Genomic DNA, 15,028 nt, shown 5'->3' with positions numbered 1-15,028 from the left:
CTGAGTGAGGAGGCTGAGGGCCGAGGCAGGCAGGGGCCCTGCAGACATGCTGGGGTCGATGGGGTAGAGGCCTGTGTCTGGAGGAGAAGCGGACCCAGAGCTGCTCCCTGGGACTGTCCCCAGCACCGGAGCAAGTGTGTTTCTCCGGGGCCCAGTCTGAGAAGCTGCAGAGCCCGGGGTCAGCCTGGGGAGGCTGCTGGCTCCTGCCTCTCACCTCCGGCTGCCCTTTCAGCCCCCTCCTCCAGGCTGGAGGGGCGCTGCCCTGCGGAGGCAAGGCCATCTCTGGACCCCGAACCCGACCAAGGGATTTCGGGCTTCAGCACGGCCTGCGGGCCTTACCAAGCAGGTGGGGAAACGGGTTCTCACAGCACTTGTGAGGAGAGCCTGAGGCTCTGCCCAAGCAGGAATGGGGGTCTCCTCCCCTAGAAGACAGAGTGCTGTGACTGAGGCCTCCCTCGCTCCTGGGCTGGGGGTTCTAGTGGGGCCAGAGCCGCCAGGAGCTAGCTCCCCGGGAGCTGGTGGCCCACATGTGTACCCCTCTGGGCTGGCTCCACGTGGGCCCCCGTGGCATGGCACTCAGAGCACACGGCATCCCGGCACCTGCCACGACGGGGAGGGGCAGGGCTGGCCGAGCTCAAGGCAAGGCAGGAAGCAGAGAATGTGGGCCCTGAGCTGCCTCCTCTCTCCTGAGACCTGGGGCTGGGTGCCCAAAGCCGGCCGTCTGTAGCCACTCCTATAGGAAAGCTTGCCGCTGGGGCCCTGGGAGACAGAGAGGGCGGCAAGGGGTGTCCTCTGTCGACTCAGTGACTATGGGACTCCGGACAGCCTGGTCTCCCGGCTGACACTGGGTCTACGGTAAGGATCCCATGCGCTGTCCGGCCAGGACTCGGCGCCCGTGTGTTCACAGCTTCAGATGCTCAGGTCGTCAGGGCAGAGCAAGACCTCAGCTCCTCCTTGGAACCCAGACACCCGTCCTTCTCCAGTGATTTAGGGACCCCCTATTCCGGAGCCCCCAAAGCTCCCGGGTCCCTGTGCTTGCATGGCGGTGCTTGTGAGCCCACAGGCCTCTGTGCCTGCAGCCAGGGTGGGCCGAGAAGGAGCTTCTTGCTACCCACACCCCAGTGCGCTGGTCTGGGCAGCCCAACAGCCCCCCGAATGGTGGCAGCAGACACGCAGGGACACACCCCTTGTGCCACTCGAGCACAGAAAACATTCATTAAGCATTTTAGAGGACAAGGGCACAAAGAAAAACACTCATTAGAAGCAGAAATAGTTTCCACACGAGCCATACAGAATCTGCTGCAAAGTCTAGCCTGAAAGGGGCTGTTCTCCTTCGGTTGTGGACAGGCGGAACTGCCCTAATGGATGGAAAGTGGGGGCCCGAGAAGGGGATGCAGGAGGCGGCAGGAAGGCCCTTCCCTGAGTGTGAGAAGATCCCAAACAAACAGGAGAGTCTGCAGGCGGCAGGGATGGAGACCGAGAGCCTGCTGCCCGGCTCACCCCAGGAGTGGCCCCCTGGCCAGAGTGGCCACCCATCCTCCGGCCCCCAGCCAGGCCCAGGGCCACGCAACTACAGGGGTAACTGAGTTTAGGCCACTGGAGGCAGAGGCAAAGGATCGGGGGGCCTGACCCCAGCCAGCTCCAGAGCTGACCAGCGGGGCGGTCCTAGGTCTGGCCCTGCCCTCTCTGGGCCTCCATGTCTCTCTAGGCAATGCAGCGGCTGAGCTCAGGGAAGCCAAGGGGTCCTGGCAGCTGTGACACGCGAGGCTGGGGAGACATGATGTGACAAAGGAGGCAGGTATCCTGGCCAGCAGCCGGGGCTTCAGGGGACCAGGCTGGCTTCCCGGGAGCCCGGGGACAAGTCCCAGGGCAAATCTCCCAAAGGCCCCGAGCCAGCTGGGCAGATGACTCTGTGTGGCGCACACGGGTCATGACAATGACCTCACGAACCGTGGGGCTTCACTCCCCTCCCCTCTGCCTCCTCACTCGACTCGCTGCTCACATCTTCATAAAATATTCACCAGCTGGAGAGCGGCAGGGTAGCTCTCTCCCTGGAAAACTGGGTCACTCCAAAACTTTTCAGTGATGTGTCGGCTCCTGTCCCCCGCCTGTCCCCGATCCTCTGCTGACCTCCTGCCCCAGGTCATAGGCTCTCTCACACCTGGTCCTGGGGCGGCCGGCCCCTCTCTGCCTGCTGAGGCTCTGTGCTGGGCTATGGAGAGACGAGGGGTGCAGATCCCTCCGTCAGGGACCTCACGGTTGGGCGGCAGAGGAAAACCAGGTCTGCGCGGTCAGAGGGCCCTGCGCGTTAAACGGCCCAGGGACAAACGGTATCCGTTTGGGATCCCAGAGGCTGTGCTGGCTGCTGGGTTGGCAGGGCAGTGGGTGTGGCAGTGGGACTGCCCCATGAACAAACTCTCCTTTACCCAGACGCCCTCCTCCCTCTCCCTGCTCCCTCTCAGGAGGGCTCCCCTTGTCCCCTAACCCCTCAGAACCCTCTTGCCTTGAGGGACGTGGCCAGCAGCTGGTGGCTTCAGGGGACCAGGCTGGCTTCCCGGGAGCCCGGGGACAGGCTGGGTGCGGCCTGCTTCCTGAGCTCCTGCCTCAGCCCCTGTCCCGACCCCCTCATCCCCCGCTGCGCCCAATCCCTTTTCCTGGTAATTGGTGTCAGAGGGAAACCTGGGCCGATTTCCATCTGGGCCAGAGTCTCGTGGCTTCTTTCCTGTTTAATATCAGAGAAATTAACCTGGTCACACTGTCATTATCCTGGTGTTGTCATTAGCACTGGAACAAATTCCTCTGAGCGGCGCCTGCTGCCGCAGCGGCTGTCCGGCGCATGGGGGATGGGCACCCCGCTAATTGCTTTGGCCTTTGCTCCTCAACCTGCTACTGCCCAGCCTGGGCTGGGGGGCAGGAGCCCTCACCCCTGTGTGTGCCCCTCCTGTCACCTGCTCACAGAAACGGGGGCGATGCTCTGGACTGACAACTCCCTGGGGCTGGGAAGAGAAAATAAAGGGGCCCAGGTCTGCCCTTAAGCGACCAGTTCCTGTGATACTTCCTTTGGGGAGAAGGGGAAGTAACAGACCCAGAGGGACGAGAATTACCCCCGGTGTGTCTCTAGCATACGGTGGCCAGGACCAAAGCATGGGGGAGGGGAGGGCTGGGACAGCTGCCAACCTGCACCCCACCCCGGGGCCCCCCAGTTCTCTCCTGGCCCCAGAAACCAGGCAAGAGGAGCCGAATCGGAGTGAGTGGAATCCCGCTTCGAGGGGTAATGAGCACACCCTACGGCAACCCGCCGGTGTCTGATTTGAGGAAAGTAAATTTAGTGGGATTAGAAAGCCACAGGCCGTGATGGGATCGGAGGAGACAGGCGGAGGTGTGGGTGTGGGAGGGCAGGCCTGGAGGACAGAGCACGCCCCGGAAGAGCAGAGAGCGAGGCTGCAGGGAAAGCTGGCTGGCAGGAAGCCGGCTGGGGCACTGCTGCAAAAGGGCAGTGGGCAGGCCGGGAATCAGACTCAGGAATGTGTGCCCACGAGGTGTTTCGATGGGACAGGAACCATAAAGAAAAACAGCCAAACTGGGCCCTGGGGCCTTGGGAAGCCCAGGAAGGAGAGGACTGGGCTGCAGGCTGCTCAGGGTGAAAATATTTTTCGGCGACCAGAGTGTGACCCCCGGGACACAAGGACAGGCTCCCACTTCACCGGATCCCTGCGTGCAAGGTGGGAGCCCCACACACTACCCCCGCAGCCAGGTCTTGTGTTGACAAGACGAGAAGTATCATCCCATGACCATGTGGGGGGCCCTTTCACAAGAACGTGATCAGGAAACTGGTCCTTCTAGGCTGGCCTCCCGGGGAGACAAACCCCAGAAACTGACAGCGGGGCAAGATGTCAGGGAAGCCGTGTCTTTGCAAATCAGCACATCCTCGGACAATCTCAGGCGTCATCCGCTAATGAACTTGCTGAACCACAGACAATTATTTCTGGAACTGAGGGAGATGGGCAAGGGCTTGGAGGCAGGGGCTGGGCTGAGCCTCTGTGTCCACACCGAGATGGCTCTGGGCCCCGCAGATACCTTCCAGGCCACCTTCCCTGGGACCGAGGCCCATCACACATCCCTGCTCCCTGAATGCACGTCGTGACACTGGGGGCTGTTTACTCTCTGCCAGACCCCTCCCAACCGCACCGCCAAGCCAGGGAGATCCTCCAGCCCGGGGGCCCTTGAACCGATGTGGGTGCACAAAGTGGAATCATAGCAGGCAAGGTCAGAGGCAGCAAAGCCTGGGGAGAGGCAGGAGGAAGAAACTGGGGCGCCCGGGCCTGGCCCCCGGCGGCTGGGGCCCGCAGAGAGCCGCTGCGGATCAGAGGACAAGCTTTGCAGAGGACCCAGGTCCAGCCCGACTGAAGGATCCCTCAGCACCTCTCCTCAGCAGGATGCCCACCGATGACCACTCAGCCACGCTGTGTGCGAGCACCACGGACACGGAGCTGGCAGCCAGGCAGCCCGAGGGGGGCTCCTCCAGCCCCTTCTCCGTCCCACTGCAGGGCACACATCACAAATCACTGCCCGGACTCCTCCCTGCCGAGCCACGGGCTCCTCCTCTCCCAACAGCCATTCCGATCAACCCGACTGGCGCTAGCGTGCCTCCAGAGCCGATCTTCCGCAAGTGCCAACGACTGACTGACCCGCACGAAGAAACGGACATGCAGCTCTCAGCCCACAGGCATTTTGCTGTCAGGGGCAGAGGGCTCGGCCTCCTTTCTGTCCTCATCAAGAGGACACCCCGTTAGCTCCTGGTGGGGCTTTGATCTCCTGGGGCAGGAAAGACTGCCCCCCCCCACGAGGCTTCTCCCCGTCCTGGCACCTGACGGCGCACCGGGCTGGCCACACACCTGGCCTCCGCACCCCACGCCGACACCCCGAGGAGAGCTGGCCGGGACGCCCCGGCCCCAGGCCGCCGCACGCAGGAGCCCCACGCAGGAGCCCCACGCCCGCGCAGCTCCCTCCACAGACATTCCCCGGCACCGGAGACGGAAGAAGAACCCAGTCCCAGCCACCTACCTGAAGGAGCCAGTAGCACCTCCGGTGGAAGGTGGGGATGATGGAGGAATGGACATAGCAGCCGTACAAGCACTAGGGAGAGAGGAAAAACGAGAATTCAGTTGGAAAGAGGGAAGGAAGGGAGAGAGACGGCGCAACAGAGAAGGAACGAGAAAGGGCCACGGACGCTGCCGGCACCCAGGGAGGCTGAGGGTGGGCAACTCTGTTCCGGGGCCAGGACAGGGTCTGTATCTCAAAAGCACTCGCGGGCCAACACCGATGGACGGCCGGGGTGCTTTCCCTTTTGGGGGCCCTTAGAGGCATGGAAGGACCCAGAACACCCCGGGCACCAGGACAACGCACATACGTATGCATTTTGTCTATGATTTTAGGGGCTTGGAGTTACCCTTGGAGTTCATTCACAGAGCCTAGGTTAAGACCCCTCGGTGTGTGGGGAGAGAATGAACCTATCTGGAATTGATCCAAACACGCACGCACCCACGCACGCATGCACCCACGCACCCACGCACGTACGCATGCACCCACGCACGCACCCACGCACGCACGCACACACGCAGGCCACACTCTAGACCTTCCCTGGTCAAGGGCGTCGTGCCAGGCAACCCTGACTGGCGGGACCTCTGAAGCTGATGGGGGACGGGTGGGGGGCAACGCTTCTAGGACTGCCCTCGGGAGGCCAAGGGGCCCCTTGTGCACACCCCACTTGCTGGCTTTTAATTAGTTTGTTCATTCACATTTCTGTTTGTTGTAAGGTTAAACTGCATCTTTGGCAGATGGTTTTGGAGAATCAGGAGGGTGTGTGCGTCGGGGGAGGGGGGAGGCAGTGGGACGCGACACTTGGACCTGGCTGCGTGGAGCTTCCCGGTGTATGGTGCACACAGCACTGGACACTGTGGGGACCAGCCTGAAGGTAGAGGCAGGAAAGGGGGACCGGTGAGAACAGCCCTTCAGGTGCCTCTGAAAACCCAGCTCTGAGAGTCTCAGGGGAACAGGATGATGCCTTTTCTTTTGTGGCCTCGAATTCCAAACCAGAACACTGTCTTGCCATCTCCTGCAGTTTCCCTGGCTTCCCAAAGCACAGATTCCCGAATCGGTGGGGTAGAAAGTGAAGGCAGGGCCCTGGAGCCTTCGCAGGCCCAGGATGAGCGAGGTCTCCGCTTGACCTGTCAGTGCTCATTTGAACCTCAGCACAGCACCACCCCTGCCCCCCAGCACCGGTGCTACAGGGAGGACCAGCCAGCAGCTCTGTATTTAAAACACCCCCCAAAAGACTGAGTGCGATCTGGTTCTACTAGGAGTCCGTTTGAGCCCTGCCTGTCTGATTAGCAGAGTTGAAAGAGAAATCAGTTTGGACTATGGGATTCTGGCTGTAAGGAAATCAGATTTCCAATATGTTAGAACTTTTACAGATTGCTGTCAGCTGGGACTAAACCCCGTATAAACCAACCAAACAAAGCGGAAATTAATTTAAACGATTCTCTTGCAATTCTTGCCCACAAAGTGTATTTATTATTAAGAAGCCAATATTCTTTCCTGACTTTTCTGGTTTTTAATCCACTGCATTTTCACTTTTATTTCTGATAACTCAGTCCTCCTTGCCGAAGGAGACCTCTGTTTGGACGTTTCCTGTGAGCACTTGTTTGCCACAAAGGAGCAGCTCACCTGCAACTGTAATCAGCTCGTTTCCTTTGGGATTTGCATGTCCTCATGGGCAGTTTCATTACTCTGACTCACAGAATGAGCCAAATGGAGAGAGACATGAATTGTTGAGAGAAGAACTCTCTCCTGTTTCTTTGAAATAAAAGGCTACACATCTGCTTTTTCCCACTGTTCATTCCTTTTGAGGGTTTGCACACCCCCCCCCCACCTGTCTCCCTCTCTTTCCACTGTCTTTTCTTGAACTTGAAAAGAACGTGGTTGATGGGCAACCCCGTCCACCCCCCGTCACTGCTGATCTGCCTGGGCTGGGCTGTAGTGTCTTTGAACCACACATGAGGACCCACCCTACTTCGTGCTCCTCCTGAGAGCCCGCAGGAAGGAGACAGCGCGCGCCCGCTCTCCCCTGAGCCACCCCAGCACCCAGGGGCAGCCCCCCCTGTCCAGAACTGCCCAGTACCAGCCAATAAGCAGGATGATGGTAAAAGGAAACATCGCCATTTCTGCAACAAGGCTCCTGCATTTTAATCAGAGGAACGCGCGGGGCCTCACTCAGAACCCAGCTACTCTATTTTTAGATAGGACTCTAACCACCCTGGTGATCTGATGTCTCTGGTCTCCACAGATGAGAAGCACGATCTAGGAAGGCTGGGGACAGGAAAGCAGACCCCTGAGAGAGAGCGAACCATGTCAAATAGCATCCAGGGAGGGAGGAAAAGCCCCCAGAGAGCCCCAAGGACTCAGGAGCCCAACAGCACTGACCCCCTCCCCATGTCGCTAAGCTCTGCATGAGCTCCCCATGACGCCGGGTCTCCCCTGGCTCCCTGCCTAGCTGTACTTCCAGGACTGGGAGCTCCCGGAGGCAGGGAGCCCCTGGCCCCCTGAATGAAGATGGCCAACAACTGTCCTGCTGGTCTCCACAGGAAAGTACAGGAAAGGACCCAAAGTCAGTAAATATTGCATTTTTGCTTGCGGTATTCCAAAGGCCCAGGTCTTTAAACCACATGCTAGAAAAACATCCTGGAAAATGCCTCCAAATTTAGTGCTTACAGGGCTAAGCTTCAGTTTCAGGGAACTCTGAGTCATGTCGAGGGCCTGGTTGACAGTCCTTGTGGGGAAGGAAACTTCCAGTAACCCACCTTGGTGAGCTGGAGTCAGCAAAGAGGGGCTTCTGGAGAAACAGGTCCTACCTGGGGTGGGGACCTGCTGGGAGGGAGGGTCCTTGTCCTTCTAGGCTGTGAAAAGGGCACCTTCCTCCTCCTGTCTCGTGGGTGGCTGTGGGGGTCAAGGGCTGATGCCCGAGTGGATGCCGGGAGCATCGCAGGGGCAGTGGGAGAGGGGGCCAAGGGGCTGGGAGCTTCAAGATGAGCACAGTTGGCTGAGGGAAGAGATGGGGAAGGAGTGACAGTCCAGCAGCAGGAAAAGCAGCTGGGGACAGCAGGAGAGACAGATGCTGGGTTGAGGACATTGGGAGGGATTAGAGTAGAACAGGCAAGGCGGGGCATGAGGGCGGTCCAGGTCCGGGAGGTCAGGTCCGGTCACAACAGCCATGGGGGCCACAACAAGGAGCTTGACTTTGTTCTGGGAATCAGGAATGGATCTGCATTTCGTCAACTCAGTGCGGCACAGCGTGGCCTGGAGACAGAGTGGCAGAAGGTGAGGGCCCGGGACGAGCCCTGTGAGCCCAGAGACCCACTGGCCCTGGATGGCAGTGGCAGCAGGACAGGTGTGGAGGGGTGACCACACTTGCTGGGTGTAAGGGCATCTGCCCAGCCTCCTGGCTGCACGGACAGGTGTGTGTGTGTGTGTGTGTGTGTGTGTGTGAGGGCGGGGGACAAGTGGTCCCATGCCCAAGACAGGAGACCCCAGGGGAGCAGCAGCCTGGTGGGGGACAGGCTGATTTCACATTTCCACTTGGTGAGGTTGAGGAGCTCCTAAGATCCCCAAGTGGAGACGCGGGGTAGAGTAAGGTGCAGAGGTCTGGTGCTCGGGCGGGGTTGGAAGCAACAATCTGGGAAAGGGACGGTGTTGGGAGGCAACAGAGAAGCCCGGGAGGGGGTGTCCGTCCAGGCTGGCTGCTCCAGCACAGAGCCAAGCCTTCAGGTACACGGAGCGGGCGTGAACTTGACGGTACTCAGCTCATGACTGGCCTGGCTCGCCCTGGGCCCCCACACCCTGGCCCTCCCCACTTCCGTTGACGGCGCACCTCCCCAGCCGGCCCCACAGCCCGGATCCCAAACTCTCCCGCCAGGTCCCTCTGTGCCCGTGTCCTCGCTCTGCAGCTCTTCGTCCACGACAATGTCCTCCCCAAACCCCCTGGGGACTAACTGCACACGGTTTCACGAGGCAGCCCTTCAAACCCACTCCTTCCCCTCCTACTAATCAGAAAAGCAATCAAGTTGGTCTGTACTGATCTGTGTTTGACAAATTCTTGGTGCTTTTTGATCAGGCCTGGGGCTCCCCTTGGGCCTCTGTGGGTTGAGTTTTCCGTTTGGGGGCCATGACGGGGTTGGAGGGAGAATCACTTCCCAGAGCAGGTGGCTACAGCTGTGTGTGTGTGTGTGTGTGTGTGTGTGTGTGTGTGTGTGCGCGCGTGCATGTGCGTGTGTGTGTCAGCGTGAGGTGTGTGTGCACAGGAGTTGGGGGGCTGTGCAGGAAAGCGTGCTGGGAGCCCCTTGTTTATGTGTGCTTGCAGCGAGAGAAAGAGAGAAAGCAACTAGCTATTTATAGGAAACTCAAGAGAACTTCACCCCTAGCTGGAAACAACTTTCAAATTCGTTATATTTGCGGAATTAAGGTCTGACAGCTTCCCTTGAATGTGACAGCTGAGCAGGGAGGAATTTTTCTCTTAAATACTCAAAATTGCTTTTCTGACACTATGGGGCTTTTTTCCCTTTCTTAAATAAAAAGGAAAGATGAATTTACAGGGACACCAATAGGAAACAGGAGCTCCCTTTAATTCAAAATACACGCTTCCTATAAAGGGCACACTGGCTGCCAATCTTCTCCAATGGATTTCACCCCAATGCACTCAGGTGCTGGGAGCCCCCCTACATGCCAGACAGTACGACAGGCCTCAACACCCAATGGCCTCAGTCGGTGAAAGAGGGGAGCACCTCTGGGTGCTGAGCAAAGCTTTGGTGGTCGGGGCACTGGGACACTGTGGGACGCCTCTCCTTTCTGTCCAGCTCTCAGTGGCTTTGTGTGACCAGCTGATTCTACTCCTGCCTCCCCCTCCTCCCCTCCTCCAGGAAAAGCTCAAGCCTCTGTGGTCCCCTCCACTCTCTGCTGAGGCTCCAGAACATGGATGCACCGTCCTCAGCCTGACCTCGCGCCTCTCATTCGCTCACTCCCCTCCCGCCGTCCCACTGCCTGTGCCCGCCCCTCCCGGCCTGAGTGCCTGTAGGTTCTCCCTCCCCCAGGAAGCCCCTCCTGACCAGGCCCGTGGAAGGCGTCCCAGGAAAAGGACTCCCAGGGTCCTGGGCAGCCATGAGGTGTGGATTCTGCCCCAAGTGTGATACACACCACGACTGTTGTCCGCGGGCCTGTCCCCTATATCACAGAGCTGGCACTTTCCGTAAAGGGCCAAAGAGAAGATATTCTTGGCCCGTGAGTCAGACGGTCGCTGTTACAGCTGCTCAGTCCAGCCTTTATAGGTTATTATATAACCCTAACCCTAACCCCAACCCCACAAAACCTTAATCACGGATATTGTAATTTGAATTGTGCGTGATTTCACATGTCATGAATGTTATTCTTCATTTTAATTCCCCTCCAACCATTATAAAATGTAAAAACTGTTCTTAGCTCGAGCAATACGAAAATAGGTGGTGGGCCACCTCTGGCCTGTGGGCCCCAGTTTGCTAACTCTTGCCCCCCGCCCCCGCCAGACTGGGAGGAACGGGAACTGCATTGTCTTTTGCAAAATTCCACACAGTGATTTCCACACAGCAGGTGCTCAATAAACTGAGTCCACGCACTCAGGGCACGGATGGGGCAGCAGAGACCTAGATGGAAAGGAAGAGTCTGCGCACGTACCAAAGCCACACGACCCAGGAGAGTACAGGCCAGTCCCGTCTCCCTCCACTGTCCACGGCAGCTTTCACAGAACTTGGGTGTTTCTAAAACTGGACTCAGCTGTTGTTGCTTGTTTTCTGGGCCTCAGTACGTTGGTGTATCACCCTAAATGCCTCATAGGAGATTAGTCGACTCTCTGGCACGGGGCTTGGACCAGAGCACTTCTTGGCTCTGGTGGAAGACCCCCCAGTGAAAGAAAACATGGCTTCCTGTGCCTGCCAGGCACCTTCTTATTAACTAAGCAGAGTTCAGTGAGATAAGGTCCGGAAAGCTGAAAGCTCAGTATTGGGGACCTACAGGTGCGTCGGCCCTGTCTCTCAGAGGAGCAGCACAGCTCTGCGGCCTTGGCTGCCAGTGGAATTTCTTCCCTAGAGCAAACATTTCATTCTGTTTCTGGACCTCCTCCCACAAGAGGCAGGGAAACCCCAAAGCCAAGGTTTGCTGTTGACCTCCCTCTCTGGGGAAGTGTGAGCCCAGCATCCTACTCCACGGGTCCCCAGCTTTGCTCGCCAGACCCCTCTAGAGCGGCGGTACCCCACACGACAGCCACGAGCCTTGTGTGACTGTTCAAATTCAAATTCAAATCTGAATTCAGTAGAAGGAAATAACGTTGAAACTTCACCTCCTCAGCCACTAGCCTTACTTCAAGGGCTCAACGGCCACACGTGGTTAGCAGCTACCACGTGGGATGGTATGGAATGTTCCGTCATCACAGAGAGCTCCGCTCGACCCTGCAGCTCCAGAGAACAAGCGTGGAGATCCAGTGCTGAGACGTCTTGGAGCCTAAGACCCCAGTGGCTGGGATCTAGGGGGACCAGGGTTTGGGGAAAGATGGTGCATGGGGGTTGGGACTTTTGGACGTTGGCTCCACTTTGGGGGGTTGGAATGTCTGCAGGTGGGTACCTGCCATTCGCCCCAGGCCAGCTTGAACCCATCTGCAAGTGCCTCCCAGGGTCCCCGAGCCACCACAGAAAAGCTTACTCCCTGACTCTCCCCCACCGAGAGCCTTCTTGAATGCAGATGCAATACCTGCTCTGTCCTCAGACTGGGGTGTTTATGGCACACAGACACTTAGAATCCCCAGAGCTGGGTTAGGCCTGTGTCGAATCCCCAGAGCTGGGTTAGGCCTGTGTCGGCAGCCCCTGGGCTCCCCCAGTGGCCTGGCCCCACCTCCCTCCCACTGGGGAGGGGACGGTCTGCACAACGACCGTCAGAGTGAAAATAGATTTTCAGGTGCCTGGTTTATCTCACACACTTGAATCTGATGTTCACATGACAGAGATGAAGAGTTTTGAAAACGTGTCACGGTATGAAGGAGACAGAAGACAAAGAGAGGAGAGAAGGGAGGGGGGAATCCACCCAGAAGATGACGATTTAATCCTGCTCTGAAGTGACGAAGGCGCGAGCGGCCATTTGTTCAGGATATTCCGGCTGGGGCAGGAGGGAGGCCGTGCCCGGGCGGATGGAGTGACAGCCAGGCCCTCCAAGAAGGGCACCCGGGGCCAGGCTGGGCCTTGTCTCAGCTGTAAGAGAAGGGCGGGGAGTTGGAATTTCCCGTAAACAGGTTCCCGCTGTTGACCCTGGGCCTGTCCTGAGCCCAGGGCCTCCACGGTCCCTTAGTCTCCCCTATGGAGAGAGGGACAAGCAAACCAACAAAAACAGATCAAAATGGGCCTGATGCTAAGCACAAGGTGCCCCAGGAGCGAGTGTGCCGGAGGCCGGGGGTGGGGGAGGGAAGAGGATGTCTCGCGCGGACGGTCCGCCAGGTCCCCGAAGAGGAGGTGACATTTGTGATGAATCGGAAAGGGTGAGTCGCAGTAGCTGGGGGATCCCGGGGGAGAAGGCCGGGGCAGTGGACAAGAGAAGCAGGGGGATGGGTGGCCGAGTCGGCCAACCGCAGGCTGTTCTGCCGTCTCCCCCGCAGGACCCGTGATGAGCGGTCGGCAGATGGCCTTGTGCGGAAGCTCAGGCCCTGTGACTCTCACGGCTCTGCCCTGCTGCACTGGCCCAGACTCTGCCTGTCGAAGCAGGTTTCCTGGAAGGACTGCGGAGCTTTGAAAATTCGAGGCACAAGTGCAGAGGCAGGATGAGAACTTGGGATCTGACCCCATCGGCTCTCCCTCCCTCCCTCTGCCTCTGTCTCTCGTTGCTGCGTGTCTTCCTGGTACTTTCTTTTCTCTCCCTGCAGCTGGGTGGCTAGTCAGAGTCCCATCCTGCCAGTGGGACTCCAGAGGCACCGAAGTGTCTTGCCTGCCTGGGCTGTGAGCCGGCGGCCCTGGGACTCTCAAGGGAGCAGGAAGGCCCCTGAGGCAGGCAGAGCTGTAGGGCTCTCAGGAGGGGTAAACACAGTTTCTTTGCCGCCAAATCTTGGACATCCTGGGAGGAGCAGGTGCTCTCCAAGGAGCAGGTGAAGGGAAAACCCTCTGGTACCTTCCAGATCTCACCAGACCAGCAGCAGTTACTGCAAGGTACGCAGTCTGCAGCTCTCCTGGTGCCCTGAAAGCTGGAGCAGATCCCAGAAGGCACTAGAAGGTCTCTTGTGAAGGCACTTGCGGGGAGAGGGTTTGGTGGTGGTAGTGACATGGACACTCTCCTGTCCCTCGTCTCTAGCTCTATGTTGTCCCACAGGGAGACACCTGGGGAAGGCCAAGGCTGGGCAGGCTAGCAGTTTATCCAAGGTCACGTGGCTGGGAAGAGGCAGAGGGGGACTCTGCCCTCTGCTTGCCTGACCCTACCCGGCAGGCCAGGCCCTGGCAGTTCTCTCAGGCGTCCATGCCCATGGCTGAGGGTCAGGCCTTCTGCTGGGCCTGCCTGCGTCAAAGACAAAGGGGTGAAAGCCCAGGCTGCTCCCAGGATGGTCCTCACTGAAGGTTTTGGTTTGTATTAATCTAAGATTAGGCCAAATGATTCAATTCGCATGCTGCCTGCAAAAGCACTGGGCCTCAGAACTTGTTAAATAGTGAATTGCTTTTAAAATTAGTTTGAGCTAAATGGATTGCAGTCTGGTTTGGCCTCCGGGTTGGGTGACAGGAGAAATCTGGAATATTAGATCATCATTGACCCCATCTCCATCCTGGCCTCTCTCCTAAGATAGGCAACAGCGGCCTCTCCCAGTGTGGCCACGGCCCCACCACCGCCAAGGACTGAAGCCAGGAAGCAAAGGGGCTGGCGGGGCCCCCCGACCTGGGTGCCGGTGAGTCACACAGGCAGGTGCCAGTCATGGTCATGCTTAGGTCGCCCAGTGGGACCAGACCCTTCCTTGGAGAAAACCCCTTAGCCCTGTACCTTCTCTGGTAAGGGGGGCCCTCTGGGCAGAGGTAGGCAGTCTTCCAAAGATTCATTCTCCAAGGTCGCGATGAACTCTTCCTCCCTGAGACTGGCTACCTCCAGGCATGGGATCCTGGCAGCTGACTCTCTGGGGACATTAAATCGGTCTTTCTGCCGACTCAGAGAGAGTCTCCTATGCTTCGTGCTATAGGTGACCTGGGGGAGGGGAAGAGTCCAGAGGCCTCTCCATTACTCTGGAAGAGGCTGGGATGTGCCCTCTCTGTAGACCTGGGAGCTGGGGGTCGGAGATACCAACTCCTCACCCAAGGTCATACGGACGTGTTAGAGTTCGAATCTGAACCCTGGGATTTCACCCCCATCTCACGAGCCGAAGTTTTGGTGCATGGCCAGGGGACCAGGTGGCCTAGTTTGGCTGCCGAGCTCGGATCCCCAGAGCTGGAGGAATCAAGGGGCAGACAGAAAGGGATGGGGCAGCAAATTTTGTAAGGCTGGTGGCTTCCTGCCCTGTCCCCAAGACAGGCGGTGTGCGAAAGAGGGGGCCAGAATGGGGCAGTGCTTGGCAGGCTTGGGGCATGTGTGGACCCCGCCCCATCGTCTTGCAGGCAGCTCTGTGGACCCCCAGACCCTGGGGACGGGAGTGCCCCTGGGCACCGGCATCAGCAGGAGCTCAGTGGAGGGGCATGCAGGGGCAGCAGCACACTGGGCAAGGAGAGAGAGCCAAAGAGACCCTCCAGTTGGGGGGGCTGGGGGTGGGAGGAGGAGCCACTGTCTCCCTCCCCAGACCTCAGAGCCCCTGGGTCTGGGTGAGGAGTAGAGCGAAATTCTCGGACGTGCTATGGGTGGATGATGGGAAGGGAGGCTCCCAACATCTCCACAGAAAATTCTAGATCATCTTTGTAGCCCACGGGCCCTTTAGGTCTCTGGTAAAGGGACCTGAAGGGGA

General features: G+C 58.6%; 1 protein-coding gene across 36 annotated transcripts in view; it reads right to left on the bottom strand.

Annotated features, from left to right (window-relative positions):
* The window catches only part of CAMTA1 (calmodulin binding transcription activator 1), an 814,199-nt gene that overhangs the window by 229,705 nt on the left and 569,466 nt on the right, over window positions 1-15,028 (bottom strand). For 30 of the 36 annotated variants that reach the window (XM_082685260.1, XM_082685287.1, XM_082685261.1 and 27 more), the window contains one exon: window positions 5,065-5,136. The exons of the other annotated variants lie outside the window; for them this stretch is intronic. In XM_082685260.1, coding sequence (XP_082541386.1) covers window positions 5,065-5,136 — 72 coding nt within the window. The remainder of the gene's footprint in view (window positions 1-5,064; window positions 5,137-15,028) is intronic. 36 annotated transcript variants of the gene reach the window in all.

Source organism: Mustela nivalis (genome assembly GCF_964662115.1).
Source record: "Mustela nivalis genome assembly, chromosome: 10".
NCBI classification, from domain to species: Eukaryota; Metazoa; Chordata; class Mammalia; order Carnivora; family Mustelidae; genus Mustela; species Mustela nivalis.
The sequence above is the reverse complement of the archived record's forward strand: the minus strand, read 5'-3'. Positions and strand labels throughout refer to the sequence as shown.